Raw genomic sequence first — 21079 nt, 5'->3', positions numbered from 1 at the left:
CTTCCTAGGCATCCCACCTGCTGAAATCCTCTGATAAAAGCTCCCTCTCACAAGCAGCAAACTCCTTCATGTGCTAGATGGAAAATTTCGTGTACAAACCAAAGTATCATGGGAATCACACCCACCAACCTCTCTAAAGACTTGGCACCTGTCTCAAGCATGGATCAGCTTTAATCATGAAGCTAGGGCATCAAACCCACAAAAAATATTCTGACAGCTCCCTCTCACAAGCAGCAACCCACTCCCTACATGGATACTGGAAGATAGATAACATGCTTTGATATCATGTTATGTCTTACTACATAGTACGCAGATCTACACTTACGGAATCAATTCCTACAGCTAACCACTGAAGATTGGGAAGCACCTCACAAAACAGTTAATCTGCTTGAACAAATCACTGTAAAGAAAAATATAGTGCAGACACTACATATCATGAGTTTGGATCAACTTAGCGGAAAACTAAAGGTCAGATCTACATAAAGAGCAATAAGAAATAAGAATCAACATCCCAGAAATAAGAATCAACAATCATAATCCTTGCTATTATTTATGGAAAAGAGAAATTACATAACTTGGTATCACACACAAGCTTCTCACTCAAAAACCATACTATCACATATTAGCATAATCACTCTACTACCCTAGCTCACTCTCTAGCAGAAACCCTCAACTAAATGAAATGAACTACAACAATAACTCATCTAACACAAAGCCTGCCCACACAAAAGCAAAAATCCACACTCAACTCTGCTAAAACACGTCAAAAGGAACAGCTACAGCACATCAATCCTTGCTGCTGAACTTGTTGCAAATCACCGTGCACACTAGCATATTTTCTCTTCCCTATCAAACTAGTGTGCCCTCCTCTCTTTTATATAAGATGAGGAAGGGGAGGTTATAACTGGGAAAACAAGCTAAGAATAGACTCAAGAGTGGTGCACCTCAAATGCATGGAAAGCATGTGCCATGCATGATGTGCAACTCCAAAAATAAATATGCCATGCATGCTGTGTAACTCCCAGAGTAACTACACGTTCCGTGCAGGAACCTCTCCCAGATAGTGCACCACATGCAAAAGGGAACTCACCCAAAATAGCACGCCACATGCAAGAGGGAACTCACCCAGAATAGCGCACCACGTGCAAGAGGGAACTTTCCTAGAATAGACTGCCATGCATGTGGGAATCTCTCCAAGAAAAGTTGCACCTTGCATGCCAAAATCTGCCAAGGTTTGCATGCATTTGGAATCCGCACCCTCCTAGAATAGAACATACATGAATGTGTCTTGCTCATATTGTAATGTGCCCTCTCCTGCATTATGTATTGACTCTTCATAAGCAACTTACCATCCTTGCAGATTGATCACAAGTAATTTTTTATAAGGTGGGGAACGACCATGTCGACAGCTCGAATACCGTCCATAGTTTCTCCCTGCATTGCTCTGAAACCCCAAGCCTTCTCCAGTACAGGCAAGCTTCCGCGGGTTTATGCGAAGCCTGGATGGCCCAGAAAGGATACAGTGGGCTTGAACCTCAGACGTTTGGAATTCAGTTCGGCGAAATTGACATGTTCACCATTGACAGTGTCTGCAATCGCATCGGCTTCAGATCTTGTGAAGGAGAGCATTGATACAAAATCAGACCTGCCAGATCTGTTGAATACGGTGCTGCATCAGGCGGAGAAGACCTCTATCAATGGCACCGAGATCACGCTCTATGAAATCGCTGTCTCTAGCAAACGCGGAGCCCTCAGGACGGAAAATAGTCGATCCTGCCACAGGTATGAAGGAATAATCCTGTTTTTTGCATATCAAAGCGCAGATCTGTATTATATTGTTGCGTTTCTTGACACCCATAGGCTCAAACATCCGCCATTGAGCCCCGATCGGGCAATATACCCACAGATCCGTGGCAATGAGCATAGATCGAGCCTCGGGCTCGTAGATCCAGACCTGCAATTGGAAGAACGACCCTATATATGGTCAGATCCGGAAGCTCGCTCACAGCCAGAGCACACGGAACTGATCCCTAAGGCAGATCGACAGCAGAAGGGATACATGCGTGATACCGGTTTAGGCGGATCAGGTTCACAGCCAGAACACAGGGAACAGGTAACATCACCTTGTTTTCAGATTTTTATAAAACCCCATGTGGGGAAAACCAGTCTAGTATGGGTACATGCAGAAAGCACCATTATGCAGTTGAAACAGCAAATATGGGCACTGATGGGATACCCTGTTCAGATCCAACATTTGGTCAAGGGTAGGTGGTCCCTTCAGGACAACAGAACCCTGAGAAACTATGATATTACCCCAAAAACAACCATTGCTTTAAACCTTAGGCTGAGAGGAGGTGCTCTGCCCCAGGGTCCAAGCTCCTCAGGAGGAGACAAGGGGAAAAAGACAGCAGCTCAGCATCAGCCAAAGGGAGGCTCCTCCTACAAAAACATCTTACAGGGTAACAGAGATCCAGGGCCCCCTCCAGATCAAGGTGGATATACACCTAGGCCATACATAGTAGATCAGCTAGGGCAAACCCCAGCCCTAAACTTTGATTCTACAAGACTTGAAGATTTCGTCAAGTCATATGAAACACAAGCCCTAATCTGCCGATTTAACAGTTTTTGGCCAAAGCCAATGGATCTATTTCACTGGATCTTCACCAATTGGACCATGGAATGTGATATACATCTATGCTCCAAGGGGTTTTTCATTGTAAAATTTGCATCCACGGAAGTCAGAGATACAGGCCTTGGTTTTGGGGAACTTCGGGTCTTTTTATGACCCCATGGTTTCCAGATTTTGATCCAAACAAAATGACTGTCTCCAAAATGCCGGTCTGGGTCCGCCTATATAACCTTCCTCTTCACTTTTGGAGTGAACGAGTTTTGGAAGGAATTGGGAACAGTATAGGGAAATACATCAAAACAGATCTGGAAAGGACTGATGAGAGGATCTACACTTTTGCACGCATTTGTGTGGAAGTAGATCTAAGTAAAGGACTGCCGGAAAGCATAAGGCTGGTATACAAGCAACAAAACTGGCTGCAAGGACTAGACTACGAAAACACTGCTTTCAGATGCAGGAACTGTAGGCTGACAGGACACTTGCAAAGCACATGCCCAGAAGCCAAAAAAGCAAACAATTCAAAGAAGCAAAAAGGGAAGCAGAGGAAAGGGTGGCAATTCCCCCCTCCTGATTCAGAGGACGAGGAATCAGAAGCAGAGGAGGAAGTTACCCCCACAGAGAATACTGAGCATACCCAAGGAAAGGAGACTCAAAAGGAAAACATATCAGTCAATAAGGTTTCACAACTCCATTCAAATCAGGTAGATAAGACAAGCGAGGATCTGAGTATGGGAGGGATCAAACGGCATCACCCCTCAGACACTTCAGACTCAGACAAGGATACAGCTCCACAGGAAGCAGAAACACAGTTAGTCCTAGCTTCGATCGAGGCCACCCAAGGTGAGTGGCGCAAGGTCGAAAAGAAGAAGGGGAGAAAAACATGAGGTGTGAGTCCTCTACTCACCCCCGGGAACCAGTTTTTCTGTCCCTTCCTCCTCTCTTTTTTTCTTTTCTCTCATTCTTTCTAAATGCATGGTAGCCTCGCTACGCTGCATTGTGTGCGAAAGCACAAGAGCCCAATGGGAAACTTCTGGAAATGCTTCAATGCATATGCTTTGTGTAACTTTTCATTTTTTAAATAAAAGGTTACCGCTTTTTCCTGTGGAAAAAAACTTACCATCCTTGCATGAAAATCTTCTTCATGCATTCCCTTCCTCCAAAAAAAGCCAGGCAAACAGCAGCTCAAATTCCTGAAGGTGAAAGGTAATGGAGAGCATGGTTAGAGCAACCAGGTAAACTAAAACACATACCAAGCATCATCTTTGGCTTCTGCTGCTAACAGGGATGTCAAGAAAATGCATCTGCTCCCCTTTTCTTGTCTCATTCTTTGGCTTCTGCCGCTAACAGGGATGTAAAGAAAGTGATTCTGCTCTCCTCTTTTTTGCCTCATTCTTTTCAACAAACTATCAAGCAATGTTTTTTCTTCCCTTGCGCGCACTTCCACTTACAGCAATCACATGCAATGTGACCTTGCAGTAATAACAAATCACATCCTTGCCTGTTGATTACTCCTCAGATTTATCAGCCTTATGCTTCTTATGTGCTCCTTTTTCCATTGCTTTGCGATGAAAGCTTTCTCAATCTTTCTACTTAGCATGTGCTATGCATGTTCTTCTGTCACCAACATTTCTCCACACTCCAGGCTTGTTGAGCATCAATGTAAGTGCTTGATGCGTCACATTGAAAATGATGACAAAAGGATGAAACACATTTGTCAATTTATTGACTGTCAACTCAACAAGATCTATCTCATCAACCTTGTGTCCTAAAACAATGTTCGATCTCAATCGTCCAGAATGTCTGTCAGGAACTCTGCAAGTGTTTTGCCGTAATCTTTAGTGCATATAGCTGATTCTAGAGGGAAAAGTATCTTGCTATGGTATATTCTTTCATATAAATTCTGCAATATAGCCCAAATTGTGTTTGTTGAGACTAAACTCCTTATTTGTGGTATAATGGGATTCACAATCAAAGAATACAGAATATATCTTGTGACTCTAGCCTTTCACTTTTTCCATTTTGAACCTTCAGTGTTATTTAATCACCCTCAACCAACTAGACTAACCTTTGATGCATCAGCAGATTCAGGATTTTAAAATTCCTAATCCTATAGTTCTTTCCATCTAATTTTATTTTACAAAGAGGCTTGCTCATCCCTGTAGATAGTGCTGGTGCAGCACAAAATGATACTACAGTAAATATCTTTACTTGCTACTCCCTGTCCAAACTGTTGCGCTTCAATAACTTTTTCAAATCTCCAGAACAGATCCACTTTCTTCTACCCCAACTTCAACTTCTAAGATCAGCAACTCTAACACCTAGTGCCCCTACTGATGTGCAGGATCAAAAAAGCCGGATGGCTATGCTCCATGTTGAAAATATTTGGGTTAATAGTGCAGCAGAGAATTTTGCTTTGCTTTATTACAATCCAGTTCAAAACATCAAGCATATAACCAATCAGCACTCTACACCATGCTGATCAGCACCACAAATGTGAACCAGGAGACCATTGCGCTACCCCTAATCATGCCAAACAACACTGATACCACTGCTATAATGAACAACAGAGCAATACTTACATGTTATTATTTACCAAAACTGTTATTGACTTTGCCCGATTTGTTTTCTATGTTGTTGATTACTTGACCACTCTTCCGCTGATGAACTGCTAGAGCAAATAATCCTCTGTTATGATGCAGAACCATTCCAACTCGAAGGTTCTCTATTTGGAGCTATATTTTTTGTGGAACAACAGTTGACATTGATGTGAAATTAATTAACTCTTCACTTAGCTAGAGGAGTTTACTGCAAGAAATGCATATTAACATCCACCTAATATTGTTCAACAGATTTGCAGAAAGCTAAAGACTACTATTAGCTGAGAAAAGGCAAATACAATATATATGCTATAAGGTTGTATGCTTTGTGTATAGCCTAGGGCTCACTCATTAATCATGCACAACTCAATGTCTCACTTCAACCCTCTGCTGAATGCTTCCAGTTCTGGTGGCCCACACATACAGTCATGCAGGACTACGACAGACACACTCTTCAAGCTCTCTGTCTCCATATGCAATAGGTGAAGACAGATTTTATGTATTGATTATGGCAATTGATTAATGTAATACAAGTTTTGTGCCTTCACATTTATACATTCAAATAGATTAGTGATCAACTTTGACTTGATCTTCATGTAGCCCCTAACCACTTCAAGTTGATGCACTTCAATTGGTCGTCAACTTTGGCTGTGTCAATTTGCCGATTCATTTGCACCGCATCAGCAATGGATTGTTGGCGGATCAGTCCATCCTGATCACACGCATCCAAGTGTCACAGATTTCTACTGCTGATTGCTTGCATAAGATTGCACTCTGTTGCAAGGAATTTTTCATTTTTTCCGACAGTCAATTCATGCAAGTCTCGAAATGAGGAAACTTTTAGTGTATTGCAACTCTGCTATCAGCCAAATTTATGTTGCACGTTGAATAAATAAAAATAGCAAACTTCAGGAACTATTAGAGGTAAGCAGGGAGTTGGTTAGCTCTATCCCAGAAATCAAATTCATGCATAATAGAGAATAAATGAGTGAACAAGTTGGTGAATGGAAGGGTCAATATAGGATTGGTGAAGTTGGACTTCCGACATGAGACAAAGAATCAAGACATTCAAATATTAGGAGTGTAAAAATGTAAGAAAAGTGTATAGATGGCATTAAGAGTGCCATATCCGATAATTATGGTCCAGCTTCATATCGATATGATCAGAGAGAAAGAATGATAGGACATAAACTAGTTGAAAGAATGCTTCTGAATGTGGTATGTGCAAATAGCCCACAGTATTTACAGCAAATTTGTTAGCTCGTTCTGCAAGAAAAAAAGCATTGAAGAATGTCGGTAGCTTAACTGCAATGTTTGAGAAGCAGGCCTAAAGTGGCCAAGGGGCAAAGCTATCTTATGGAGACAATAGAAGTGAATCGCATAAGGGTGTCAGGTAAGGAGAAAAGGTTTCTAGAAGCTGAAGTAGGCAGAGGCTACCCATGGCACTTGCGTGGATTAAGCAGAATATTTTCACATTGACGAAAGAAAAAAGAGATGATGACCAGGAACTGGGAAAGCAATTCTATAATAGTACAGAGACCCAGTGAACCAATTAGAGAACAAAATGCAGATAGAGTTAGATTTGCACAATATGGGATCTAAAGGAGATGGCCACCAGGAATCAAGACTAGCTGAAGAGGCAAAGCATTGAGATTGGCAGAGTGATGGCAAATTGGAAGATATAGAAGTGAGATTGATTGCATTATTAACCATATCAAAGTTATTCGAGACTAGCATAGATGCATTTTAACTATGAATCTATTAAGGACTGAGAGGGCATCAAAAGACTTGTGGCACAAACTTCAACAATTTGTGGTCTCACTTCATGTGTAATAAATCCAGGGTAAAGATGAATCTATTCTAGTTTATTTAAAGTTGTTTAAACATATCACTGTAAGCAAGAAGGTAAGGGAATGTCGTAACACCAATGCCAAGACACCGAAAAATAGACCTACGTGATTTTTCTTATCATTCACAAACAGGCCACATGAAAAGAGAGGGAAGTGGTAGGTCAAGCAAGCATGCATTATCACCCTGCAACCAATCAACCAGAATGATAGTAGGTGGGCCACAACCTCTGTGGATGCCCCGTTGGCATAAGAATCATCATATATTGGGGCTCACCCATTCTTTTTATCAGCTCATTTAACATATTATAAACGTTATGGGATGTTCGCTCTTGTCTTTCATTTATTTGGCATTGCGCACACATGTGCAGAAAGTGACCCGGGCTAGAGCACCTTCCTCCTCTTGGCACCCGATCAGCAAGCTATGGATCAGGAATCCCTCATGCTGGCAAAGATCTGACGGCTGGGTGGCAATAAGGGCTAACAACCTTTGTTTCTAGGGTTAGGGATCTCTGGGGACAGATTTTCTTCTAGGAGGTTTAAGGCCTACCTGGGGAACAAATTCTGGAGGAATACTGAATCTGATGGTTTATATATAATGTATACAAAGAATTCTTGTTACTAGTCCTGCCTGGTGTAGATTCCTGAATTTTGAAATAAAATCTCATTTTCCAAAATTATAACAGCACGATGTCAAGGAACTTCATAGGCGGAAAATTACCCTAATTGGCTTACATAGATGCCATTACCCCACAGGTCAAAGATAAACAGTTTGGATAGAAATGTATTGTGGTGGAAATCAAACAGTAAGTTTCTCTTCAATTACAAACATTATGTTGGGTTCTCTGCAATCGACTAAAATTAAATCAACTTACGTTGCACAGCAGGGGGAAGGACTGATGAGAACGCCAACGCTTCAATACCCATTGTCTCTTTTTCAATCACTTTGTTCAATCCACGAAATTCCAAGTCTCTGCTACGAATCAAAACGAGAGAGCGAGTTTTTCGAAACAGAGGAAGAGGAAGAAAGAAGGAACAAAACAAGGGCTATATGCCCGCCTGCTGGGCGGCGGGTCGAATTGACCAGCCAAAGGAAAACGTAGGCGGGAGTCAAATTGCCTGACCTCTTACTGGGACTCAATTGCCTGACCTCTTACTGTAGTTGAAAGTGTCAAACTGGGATTAAAATATACAAATTAAAGAATGTCAAAATGTCTGATGCTCGTATGTGATGTCACTCAAATTGAAAGTGATTCGAAATGTAGTCGGTTCTAAATTTTGGATAATCTTAAAATTTAGAAATTCAATGTGTATAATCTGAATTACAAGTTAGTTATAACAGTTTTGGGAAGGTTTTAGGGATTAAAAATTTGAAAATTGAATTTAAATTTTTTCAACTCGATGAGCTGTCCAGTTCCAATAAAAATGGAGCAATCATTTACTCTCAAAAATGAGCCTGGTGTAAATTTCCGTCATGTCGTGTATTTTATTAATTAAAGTCAAAAGATAATATATTATTATAAATGGAAAATAGTCTGATACTTTCTTTATTTCACGTATTTTATTAAATTAAGTCAAAAGATAATACTTTATGATCTTTTTATTCCATGTATTTTATTAAATTAAGTCAAAAGATAAGAGATAATATATGTAATTTTCTTTATGTTATTTAGATGCTTTAAGAGAGAAATAGTTTAAATTTTTATTATATTATATAAGGTAATTTTTTAAAATTAAAATATATTTTTAAATAGGAATTGTTTTTAGTGTGATTTTTGGATTTTTGGTTTTTGAATCTGGTGGAAAAATTTGAGGCCAAATTTTGATTTGTGTTATTTACACTAGTTTTTTTTACTCTATATATGGATCACTTGGATTGTGCAGGGTTTACCCGTCAAACTTGTGATTTCAATAAATTCCGATAGGATTTTAGAGAAATTAGACTGGAAAAACCCATGAGAAAAAGCTTCCAAAAAGTCGCATAAAGACAAGTCTTTTTAAATAAATAAATAGATTTAGTCTATGTGGTGTAGTGTAGATAATGATAGAGTATTATGTGGTGAATAGGTTATTGGTTGGATACTCCATGGGAAAAAATCTATGTTAAGGACAGGTGTGGCCGAGATTGCGATCCCCAACTGGGATTTTGACGACTTAGATGCCCCTAAATAGTTGCTACTCAAGCTATAAATTAAGACGTGTCACTGTGTCACTGAGCTCAAAACTCAAATAACCTACCAGCAAAATATATATATATATAGTGTGTGTGTGAGAGAGAAAAATATTTAAAACATTTAGATTAATCCTAACAATGTGATATCTACATTATGAATCACAAAAGTCTTAGATCTAATACTTAGATTATTTAAACCTAACAATTCAAATCTATAAGTTCAATCACTTCTTGCTAAATTTTAAATAAAAATAATAAAATGTTCTATCCAAAAAAAATATAAAATATTTAAGTTATACTAAAAAAGTTATTACAAATTCAAAAAATAAATTATTATAAATTCATATAATATTTCATGGTGATTAAGTCTCAAGTTTCAAGTGAACAAATCGCCCATCCTCGGGGACAAACAGGTAGATTTTCTATAATTAAGTACATGATGATGAAGCTTTCGGAGCATTGTGTGAACTTATTGAGATGTCTGACTTTTAGGGTGAAGAGCCTTGGACCAAGTATATATGGAGAAAAGAAATCATAAAATGAATATGACCATTAGAGATCAATATAAAGGTTGATGAAAATAATGGTTACTAATGAGTGAAAAAAAGGAAATAATTAGAATAAATCAATTTAGAAAAGGAAATGAATGAAATTGATGGGTAATTGATAGGTTAAATTACTAATTGGTCCAATTAGTTTAAATTATTACTAAAAAAATAAAATAAAAACATTATTAATAAATAAGATTAAAATATTTGAATAAAATTCAAGTATTATATTATTAAATTAGAATTAATATAAGATTAAGTAAATTTAAAATTGTTAATAATAAAATATGGGGAAATTAGGAAATAATTAGAATGTGTCAAACAAGAAAAGGAAATGAAACAAATTGTTGTGTCAAATTACTAATTGGTCAAATTGAGAAAAATGTTATCATTAAATATTAGACAATGTTATTAATAAAAATAAAATATTAAAAATTAGAGTAGAATTAATGAATGGATGAATATTAAAAATTAATTCAAATAATAAGTAATAAAAATCTGGGTTCGGGAGCTGCGAGGATGAGCGCTAGGGTTTGCGCTAGCGGACGAGACTGACAGGGTTTCGGTCGAGTCTTGCCTGGAGGCTGAGGGCGCAGACCTGCCAGGGCAGCGTCTCTCAGGTTGCTGGCACGGGTCAGGTCAGGTCACAAGGAAAAAAGCAGTAAGGGGGACCTTTGTGACAACGCCCTGAACGGAATGGGAGAGTCACGGGGGGGGAGAGACCCCCTCCTTCAGAAATGTGGTCATGGGAGAAACAAGCATGGAAGGAGAGCAACATACGGAACGGGAAAACCAAATCCCAGTAATGGGTAACTTATGGCAGAAGCGAATGAGAGGAAAATGCCTACCGAGGGCCCAAAAACAGCCCAGGTATGTTGTTCCCCATAATAAATTGGAGGAATACAACTCCTATATGAAGGACCATGCTTTAATCTGCCGTTTTGTTGGGTATTGGCCGTCTGAGCGAGAACTATATAGATGGATTGCTCAGCGCTGGAGACCTAAGGGACAGATAGATCTCAAACTTGGTGCCCAAGGTTTCTTCACAGCAATATTTTCGAATTTAGAAGACAAGAACAGAATCTTCGAAGAGGGCCCCTATTTCCTGAACAACGCGGGGTTATTCATGAAGTTTTGGGAGGAGAGATACAATCCTGAAAAGGAGAAAATGCTTGATGCACCAGTCTGGGTCAGGTTATTCGGGCTTCCTGATGAATTTTGGGAGCCGGGGATCTTGGAAGGAATAGGCAATACGATTGGCAGTTTTGTCAAAATTGCAGAGGCCACGAAAAGAGGTAAATATAATGCCTATGCGAGAATCTGCGTTTACATCAACTTGGCTAACCCCCTCCCGGAAAATGTTGAGGTTGAATACCATGACGAAGTCTGGAAACAGCCAATTGATTACGAACATATTCCTTTCCGATGCCGAATATGTCACGAGTATGGTCATTTATTTCGGCAATGTCCCCTTAATAAAGAGGAAGAAAGCAGAAAAAGTCAGGTGAATCAATCGAGAACCACCGGGAGAGCGGAGAACTCAGAGAAAGGATTTCAACAAGTGGTCAGGAAAAGAAGATCGAATAAAGAAGGTCCAAAAACCCAGTCCCAAAAGCAACCCAGTCAAGCAAAAACTCAGAACAAATATCAAGTACTGCAGAGCGAAGATGAAGAGTATGAAGTAAATCTAGAAGATGATGAGGATCCAGAAAATAGCCCAATGGAAATCTCGGGAGAGGAGAAGGGGAAAGGAACAACTATCAGTAAAGTTAACAAAGAAAAAACAGAGGAAGTGGCAACAGAAGCAGATGTAGAGGCCCCGATGGAAGTGGAAGACCAGCCTGAAGCTGAAATAGAAGAAGAAAAAATCATGAAAAGGCTGATCCAGGAGTGGAAGTATTTAGACAGCAGATTCATACCAGAAGATCAAAGGCAGTTATACAAGGAAGTATTCCAGAAATATAAAGCGAAAAAGGGAGAACCCCCGGATGCTCCAGCAAGGGTAGAGAATGAGCAAGGGACTGAAGATAAAGGAACAGGCATCTTGGGCAAAAACAGCAGGAAGAGAGGCCGGAAACCAATGAACGAAACGATCCAGGCGGTGGGAGAGATCTTGATAAATTCAGGTAAGGTGATACCTCTGTCGGAGGTATTCTTCCCTTCCTATAAAAAATTTTAAATGATAGTTGTCAGTTGGAATATTAGGGGTTTGAATAGCAGAGGAAAGCAACGGTACATGAAGGATAAGCTACAAAAAGAAAAACCCAGTATTCTGATTTTACAAGAAACAAAGATTTTGATTCACCAACTGGAAGATATCATAGAAAAAAGTAGGTTACCTTATCAGGTGATGGGGCAAGATGCAACGGGTTTTGCAGGAGGACTCGCTATCCTGTGGAACCCAAATGAGATTTCTATAAATAATTGGGTGAGCATGAGAGGAATCCTTTCTGGGTTGGGAAGGGTTGTGGGAACTAAACATCAGGTGGTTATTTCAGGAGTTTATGGCCCCCCGACCCCTGGAGATAAGGAACAGTTTATCAACGGTGTTAAAGCAATCCGTAACCTATACCCTGAAGCTGCTTGGATTATTGGTGGGGATTTCAATCTGATCAGATCCATGGAAGAGAAAAAAGGAGGGATCAGAAGAAGGGATCACTATATGGACAGATTTAATGAGATGATAGAAGACCTCCGGCTAGTGGATATCCCAACCATAAACGGGATATACACTTGGAACAATAGAAGGGGGGGCAACAAGCAGATTGCCTCCAGGTTAGATAGATTTCTAGTGTCTGAAACCATAATGAATAAAGATATTTTCGTGGAAGCCAAGATCATCCCAGCGCTGGGTTCTGACCATTGGCCAATCCGTCTAGAGATTGACATTAAAAAGATTCAGGGAAAAAGGCCTTTCCGATTCGAAGCCTTCTGGCTAAGGGACCCAGAGTTCATCAAGAAAATTGAGAAATGGTGGAAACAAAGCACTAGTCAGGGCAGATGCAGAATGCAAACGTTCCAGCTAAAATTGAGGGAGTTGAAAGGCAAAATCAAGAAATGGAACAAAGAGGAATTTGGCAACATTCTGGAGGAAAAACAGAAGCTAGAAGGGGAAATGACTGATCTTCAACAACAGATAATTCTAGAAGGACGAACGGAAGAAAGCGCTCTCAAGGAAGGGGTAATCCTTGGTAGATTGGAAGAGAGGAGGAAGCAAGAAGAGATCCTATGGCGCCAAAAATCTAGGATAAAATGGCTGAGGGAGGGGGAACGAAACACAAAATTCTTTCATCAGGCCATGGTCAAACACAGGCAGGGAAATAGAATACTATCAATCAAGGACAGGGATGGAGAAAGAGTGGTTGAACAGAATAAAATTGAACAAGTTCTAACTGATCATCATAAGGAAATTTTAACCGAGCCTCCTGGTGATAGAACGAGAGCCATCCAAGAGATCTGCTCGGCTATCCCTAGATTGGTCACTGAGGACCAGAACAAAGCGCTCATGAGGGCTGTGACCCTAGAGGAGCTGAACGAAGTTGTGAAGGCAATGAAGAAAGGGACAGCCCCTGGACCGGACGGCTTCACGGTGGACTTTTACCAGGCTGGCTGGCACTTCTTGGGACAAGAAATTCTGGAGATAGTCGAAGAATCAAGAATAAATCAAAAGGTATGGCCAGCCCTCAACTCTACCTTTTATGCTCTTATTCCTAAGGGAGATAACCTAGAGGAAGCTAGTGGATTTAGACCTATAGCTCTGTGCAATGTCATTTACAAAATAATCACATCCCTGATTGCCAAACGTTTAAAACCTCTTTTAGACAACTTAATCTCTCCTGAACAAACGGGCTTTGTGGAGGGCAGGCAAATCCTGGATGGTCTAGTTGTAACCCAGGAGGTGATTCATTCCTTGAAAACCACCAAACAAAAAGGTATGATGGTAAAATTAGATTTATCCAAAGCCTACGATAGACTTAACTGGAATTACCTCGACACTGTCCTGGAAAGATTTGGTTTTCATCAAAGATGGATTGCATGGATTCACAATCTGATCTCCACTCCTCATTTCTCTATCCTGGTTAATGGAAGCCCTTCCAAAACTTTCAATGCCTCCAGAGGGATTCGTCAAGGTGATCCATTGTCCCCTTTTTTATTTATCCTAGCTGCTGAAGGATTAGGGAGATTCATCAAACAAGAAAGAGTAGCTAATAGAATTAAAGGTCTGCAAATTTGGGGAAATAATCTGCCCCTAACCCATCAACAATTTGTTGATGACATTATGCTATTCGGGGAACCAACGGTAAGAGAAATCAAAAATTTAAAGAGGATCCTTGATCTGTTTACAGCTGCCTCGGGACTAGAAATCAATAAAGAGAAATCCTGTGTTTTCATCTTCAACACTATAGATCAAGTCAAATCTCACCTTATCAGAATTCTGGGATTCAAAAGGGGGGAATTACCTACCAAATACTTGGGTAATATTCTTGACCTCACATCTAAAAAGTTGAAAAACTGGCAGGGAGTGCTGGACAAACTTAACAACAAGATTGCCAATTGGACGTTCAGAGTTCTGAATATTGCGGGAAGAGTTACCCTTGCCAAGTCGGTTCTTCAGGCTATACCTATCTATCCGCTCTCGATTATGGCTGCCCCTACTGGGGTTTGTGCAAAAATCAGAGAAATTATCCGTAAGTTCATATGGAGTGGAGCTGATAAAAAGAAAAAGTGGGCTTTAGTCTCATGGAATCAACTCACCGAAAGAAAAGAACAAGGAGGGTTAGGATTAAGAGACCCAGAAATTCTAAACAAGGTCCTGGGAGCCAAGCTATGGTGGAGATGGCTTAGCGGAGGAAGTGATCTATGGAAAACTATTTGGAGGACTAAATACAGGATGCCCAACTCTCCGGCTGATATCTTAAAAATACAAGAAATGCCCCGAGGCTCCAATATATGGGAACTAGCCTCTCAAAACAGAGATTTGATTGGCAAGCACACCTTCTGGGAAATCAGAGGAGGGTCAGAGGCAAACTTCTGGGAGGATAGCTGGCAACAACGAGAAAGGCTAAACAACATTCAAGTCCTTCTCCAAGTCCGTGACAAAACTGCAAGGAATAGACAGAAAGTAAAGGATTACTGGAAAGAAAATGATACTCTGGAAGGTTGGAGAGTCTGGGAGGAACTGACAAGATGGGATCAGGGTTTTTCCCCTGATATTCAAGATGCTTACCGAAAAGAAATGGGTTCAAGGAAACTCAGAGTTAGACAGGGGCAAGATATACTTCGGTGGGGAAATTCAATGAAGGGGACTTTCTCTACCAAAGAGGCCTATTTTCTAATGGGGTCTCAGAATAGAGAAGCCAGAAATTTGGAATGGAAGACCATATGGGAATCCAAATGGTGGCCTAAGGTGTCTATTTTTGTCTGGCTAGCCACAAAGAATAAAATTTTGACATGGGATCGCATTCGCAAGAAGGGGTTCATTGGTCCCTCACAATGCCATCTATGCAACAATGACGAGGAGGATAGAGATCATCTGCTGATTCGGTGTCCATATACTGAACGACTATGGATATCAACTAAGCAATTGTTCAACAAACCAGGGTTTAACATAAGAGAATTTAAGGACACAATCTTTCAATGGAATAAGGAAACGTTCCACTGCCGGGTTGTCCAGAGGGCTTGGAACCTGATATCTACTTTCATTCTCTGGACGGTTTGGAAAGAACGGAATAGGAGGATATTTCAGAATGGGGCTAAACCTTCAGAAGTTGTTTGGACACAGGTGGTGGAGTATACAAGAGAGACCATTCTTGTTGAAAAATGGGAAACGGATGACTGGAAGACGACTCTGGCAGAACAAGATATTCTGAACAAACTCAATTTAAAACTGGAAATGGTCCATTACAAAGGCGCGGTCAGCAATGGTATGAGAACCCAGAGCCCAGAGAAATTCTCGTACCCGAGGGAGCAATTTATGAAGCTTAATTTTGACGGGGCCTCGAAGGGCAACCCGGGAGATGCTGGATTTGGAGGGATCTTCAGGGACAGTAACCACCAAGTCAGGTGGATCTATGCTGAATGGGGGGGACAAATGACTAATAATGAGGCTGAGCTTTGGGCCCTGCACCAAGGTCTACGAATTGCCATTCGGAATGGCTACACCAAACTAGAAATTACAGGGGATTCGCAGTTGGCTGTGGACATGATAAGGAGACTCAACTACGGACAGGGATGGGAGAAAGTAACCAAAAGTTGGAGGACCGCAGGCATCGTCCAGGAAATAGCCAGCTTGATTAAACGCATTGATTACAGCATCATCAGTCATGTGCGGCGAAAAGGGAATCAGGCTGCAGACTGGTTGGCGAATCGAGGCTGCAATGGTCGCGGTAGTTCAATTGATAGTCAGTGGAGAGCCATTGAAAATAATCAAGAGTGGAAGGAGCTGGCAGACCTCATCAAGATGGATCATGCTCATGCCACGGAGGATAATGCTCGGTCCAGCGGATCGGACTAATAGGGATTCGTGGAGAGTCAGAGGAATGATTATGATAAAATCAGGTTTTATCAAAACCATCATGCCAGATAGCAGGACGCAGGATTTAGCCCGGGGTGACAGGACTACGGTGGCAGGTGATACGGTTGGGAATCAGTTCACCCAACGCGAGATTATCATAGCGTGCTCGATGACTGGAGGTGGAGACGGCTCTTCAGAATTCACACCAGAAGAAATGAGTAATGACAAGACGGCAAGGAGTAGTGGCTCTCCGGGGAGTGACCGGCGGTATTTGTTAACCGGTATCCCTTGCGCCCCCGCGTCAAATGAACCTCTTTATAATCGAAACGGGGTGATGGTGAAAGATTTACGAGAGGTCTCTACTCTGGCAAGAGGGGCGGATTACATTGAGAAACATAAAACTGCAGAGAATAGTCCGGGAGACCAGGGATTGAAGAGTGACGATTCCCTGGGAATCATGGAGACCAGGCAGAGACAGCGTCAGGCGATGGAGCAACAGGGCGGTGGGGAGGATACCAGTGACAGAAAGGGCAAGAATCTCATGCCGGAGGAGCCTTCCTTCTCTGTTTGGGAGGTTCAGGACGATTCGGATGAAGACATTATCCCGGATAGGATGATGGAAAATGGACGTCAGCATGAACACCTGGTTGAGGAAGAAACGGAGCCGGAGAATGCGAAACCAGCGGGCGCCGAGGAAATGACGTTTAGACGGTATGGGCTGAGGAAACGCGGACAGGGTGATGACAAAGGGGAGGACAGGGCCAGCAAGAGAGCCCGCGGTCGTAAGGGCCAGGGAAAGGAGGTTGGGGAAACTTCCAAGCGGGGCTCGGGAAGAAGCAGGAAGATGAAGGAGACGGTGACGGACCGGGTGCGCAAAGCCGAACAGGCCTTCCTTCGTTATTCAAACCAAGCGGTTCGTAAGGTTATGCAGAAGCTTGAGGATGAAGCCACTCAAGACCAGTCTGATGAGGAAGTTGAAGACTGGACTTTCCTGTTGCACGACCCGGGTCAAACCAGAGGCCGAATGTCTCTTTACAAACAGTCCCTTCATCTCTACTGGGTGATGAAGGGAATCCTGGCCAAAGCGCTGCTTCAGGTGGCGAAGGAGATGGTGAACTTATCCAAAGGAAGCCCTGACATCCGCTTGGAGCTAAGTTTTCTGAGAGTGGCCATGCTGAAACAAGAGGAAGCTATGATGAGGATGGAGGAGAACCTGCACATCATCCAGAACATGCTAATCAGGGACCAGCCGGATCAAGCGGAAGAGGCGCTGCAGCAACCTGCAAAGGACCATGTCTAAATCAAGATATGTTTGGAAATAGTTATAATTTTTGTAGTTTTAGCTCTGTTTCTGTCAAAAATAGGAGAATGCATACCCATCATGACAGTAGCTTTTGTAATAGTCGTGGCAAGATGCAGGATTGCATCGTTTATTTAGCAAACTCCATTAGACTTTGGACTTATTTTTTTTGGGCTGCCATCAAGTATTACAGATGGCATTATGACCTGGTTTCCCCTAGAGGGCAGGCATTTACTGTTTTCTGAACTGTTGTAATGTCTTTTTGATCGAAGTAATAGAATGAGCACCACCTTAGCCTACAAAAAAAAAATGAATGGATGAATATTAAAATTATTAAATTAGAATTAATTTAGGGTTAAAATAGACTTAAAAATTATTAATAAAAATCATTAATAAATATAGATCAGTGTAATTTATAGTGAAATGACTTTTATGATGAGAATTTGTATTACAATTTCAAGCAAGATTGTAAGTTTTTCTTATTTAAATTACATTTTTGAATGCATAAATGGATTCAACACCTTAAAAAACCTTTGGAGCATTATAATTCTACATATTAAACAACTTAAACTCATGTTTTTTAAAATCTCTATTAGATTTTTGGTTAAAATCAACCAAAAAAATGTCTTGAAAAATGTCATTTCATCTATTACTTAGACTATATATGTATATGTATATGTATGTTGATCACTTTAAATTATTTTATTTGATATATTAAGTTTAGATTAAATTATTAAGATAGTGTTAAAAGAGAATACATTTAAAGTATTAGATTATTAATTATGATATAAATAGTATTAAAGAAGAGTAAAAATAGAATTAAAGATTGGATTATCAAAATGTTGTACAAAAAAAATTTAAGTTTAATAATGAAAAAAAAGGGTGGAAGGGGAAGGAAAAAGAAAGGATTATTTTAGCATAGGTGTTTTCACAGTCAATAAATTGATATTGATGTAGATTTATGGAGAACTGTGTTGTGATCAATGGTTTGCCCAATGTTTCGGGTGTGCCCTTCACCCGTCTTCAGGGACTTGAAACTTAATTGATGATGTGAAGAGTGTTATACCCTTATAAATAGTGGATGGTGTTAAATTATAATTGTTAGAGGAGAATGGGGTTTAAAAAAAAAAAAAAAATTAACAAGAAATGAAGGTAAGAATGGTGAAATACATTTTAGGACAATAGAAAAAGGAGCGAAATAAATTATTAAAGAAATGAATAAAAATTGACTAAAATATTAAAATAGAAGAAAAGAAAAAAATTTAAATTATATTTGAAAAATTTTGTATTCAAGCTTTTGTGATCCACAATGAATTAAGCAAAGTCTTTTGGTAGAAATCGCATAAGAGAAATTTTTGGCCGACGCATTTCGAAAAACTTTGCTTATATTTGAAAATGTTAATTCAATTAAAAGGGGTAATTAAATATTGGACATTAGAAATAAATTTTATTTTAAATTATATTAAAGGGAAAAATCAGGAAAGAAATTTGATGGTCAAATTTAATTATAAAAACTGAATTTATAATCATTAAAAGATAAATTGGGTCAAATAAGATTAATAAATAGTTAATCATTTTAATGATTAGTAGAATTTTGGATTAAAAATAATCATCAAATAGATAAGAAAGGTTATATCCATCATCTCGATTAAAGTTGTTAGGGTGTTTTTCAATTCCTAAGGCTTCCCTAATGACTTGGTTGGCATGCTAGGGCGCAAAGTGTAAGATTTTGGTTTTATCAAAACTAATAAGATGCTTGGTATTATGGGAGTGTTCGACGATGGCAGATTTAGCAATGTTGTTATGATAGGTGTCAGCCAAATGCTCTTTGAGTAGTGTTAAAGGATCTACCGGTTTTCCCTATGTAAGACATTCCATAGGAGCAAGGTATTTCATAGACTTTGGGGCCTAACATAGGGTCATTCTTGTCCTTAGTTGATCTAAGGAGTTGGTTGAGGGTTTTTTGAGTTTTGAAAAAGGTCTTGATGTTCTTTTTAGAGAGAATTTTGGATAAATGATTAGTAACTCCTTGAATGTATGGTAAGGTTACCTTGGCTAAGGGAGGGTTATTGGAAGGGATTTTAGGATGGCGCTGGAGAGCGGAATGAAAGGCATTGTTAATATGGGATGTGGAGTAACCATTGGATTTAAGGGTTTTGGTAAGATGAGATTTTTCTTTAGGAAAGGAATGAGAAGAGGAGACCTGAATGGCTCTAGAAACAAGGGTCTTAAGCATGTCAGACTTTTGAGATGGATGATGGCGGGAGTTGGCATGAAAGTACCTATAGGTATGAGTCTTCTTTCGATATACTTGATGAGAGAGGGAGCCATCAGGGAGGCAAGAGACAAGGACTTCAAGAAAGGGAAGGGAATGGTTCTCTCCAAGTTCCATCGTGAACTGGATGTGAGGGGAAATGTGATTAATATGGGAAAGGAAGGCATTAAGCTTAGGAATACCATGGGACCAAAAAACTGCTTCCAGAAGAAAGGATTATACTAGAATATATAGGAGATGGAATAAGATGGGATTAAAAAGATGGGGGGCTCAAGGGAGGGGGATAGAGGGGAGATTAGCAAAAGGTGAAGGAGAAGGGGCACTAGGATAGGTTAGTACTGACATCAAAATTAGGAGAATTAGATTCAGAGGAAAATAAATGGATAGTAGGTTTCTAAGCAAGGCTCGACTTTCTGTCACTGAGAATAGATGATATGTTCACCCGAAACATCAAACACCTTAACAACTTCACACAGTGCTTGAGAAGCTTCATCATCATGTACTTAATTGTGAAAAGTCTACTTACTAAAATTCATTTAATACTTTTATTCTTACTTTAAATTTCATATTAATTTATTAGAAGATATAAATTAAAATAAATATATGCTAATTAAATAAATAATAACTTTATGAATCAACTAAAATATTCATAAATGAAATTATTGGTAAAAAATATTTAAATCATAAATTCACATTAAAAAAATAAAATAAATAAATAATTATTTGAAAATAAAATAAATTCAAATCTAATGAAAATCTTTAAATTATTCGAAAAGGAAAAATACTTTAAATCATACATTTAAATCCAATAAAAACTTATTCTAAATATATTATAAAATTTCCTTTAATTTGAACACAACAAACATCTTGTAAAAATACAAAAATACAACAAACATCTTGCAAAAATACAAAAATATAATAGGTAAGTTTTGTATATTTTTAAATAAATAAATTAATTATATATATAAGGGTAATAAAATGTATTTGCGAAAACTTAATAATAACAAGAACAATGGTCATTTATAAAGATGCAGTTTAATTTTTTATTGCATGTACAAAATTACATTATTTAAAATTAATTTTTAATAATTAACAAAGTAAAGAAAATTATTTATGTGTGGTGTAGAATAGATGGTGATGTGTGTAATGTTAAGTCACTCTGTGATGTGAAGGTCACTAATTTGAAACAGAGTTGT

The 21079-nt window shown here is 39.4% G+C and overlaps 1 protein-coding gene across 1 annotated transcript in view; it reads right to left on the bottom strand.

The window, feature by feature from the left end:
* The window catches only part of LOC149162048 (ferrochelatase-2, chloroplastic-like), a 145646-nt gene extending 137424 nt beyond the window's left edge, over window positions 1-8222 (bottom strand). Inside the window, exon 1 of the mRNA XM_089435082.1 lies at window positions 7949-8222. Coding sequence (XP_089291208.1) covers window positions 7949-8000 — 52 coding nt within the window. The 5' untranslated portion in view covers window positions 8001-8222. The remainder of the gene's footprint in view (window positions 1-7948) is intronic.
* Window positions 8223-21079: the final 12857 nt, after the last annotated feature.

The sequence above is a fragment of the Pinus tabuliformis genome, chromosome 5_2 (assembly GCF_031772625.1).
Source record: "Pinus tabuliformis cultivar Carrire ecotype Pingquan chromosome 5_2, CPIR1, whole genome shotgun sequence".
In the NCBI taxonomy this organism is placed as follows: Eukaryota; Viridiplantae; Streptophyta; class Pinopsida; order Pinales; family Pinaceae; genus Pinus; species Pinus tabuliformis.
Note: the sequence above shows the minus strand (reverse complement) of the source record. Positions and strands in the feature narration are given on the sequence as shown.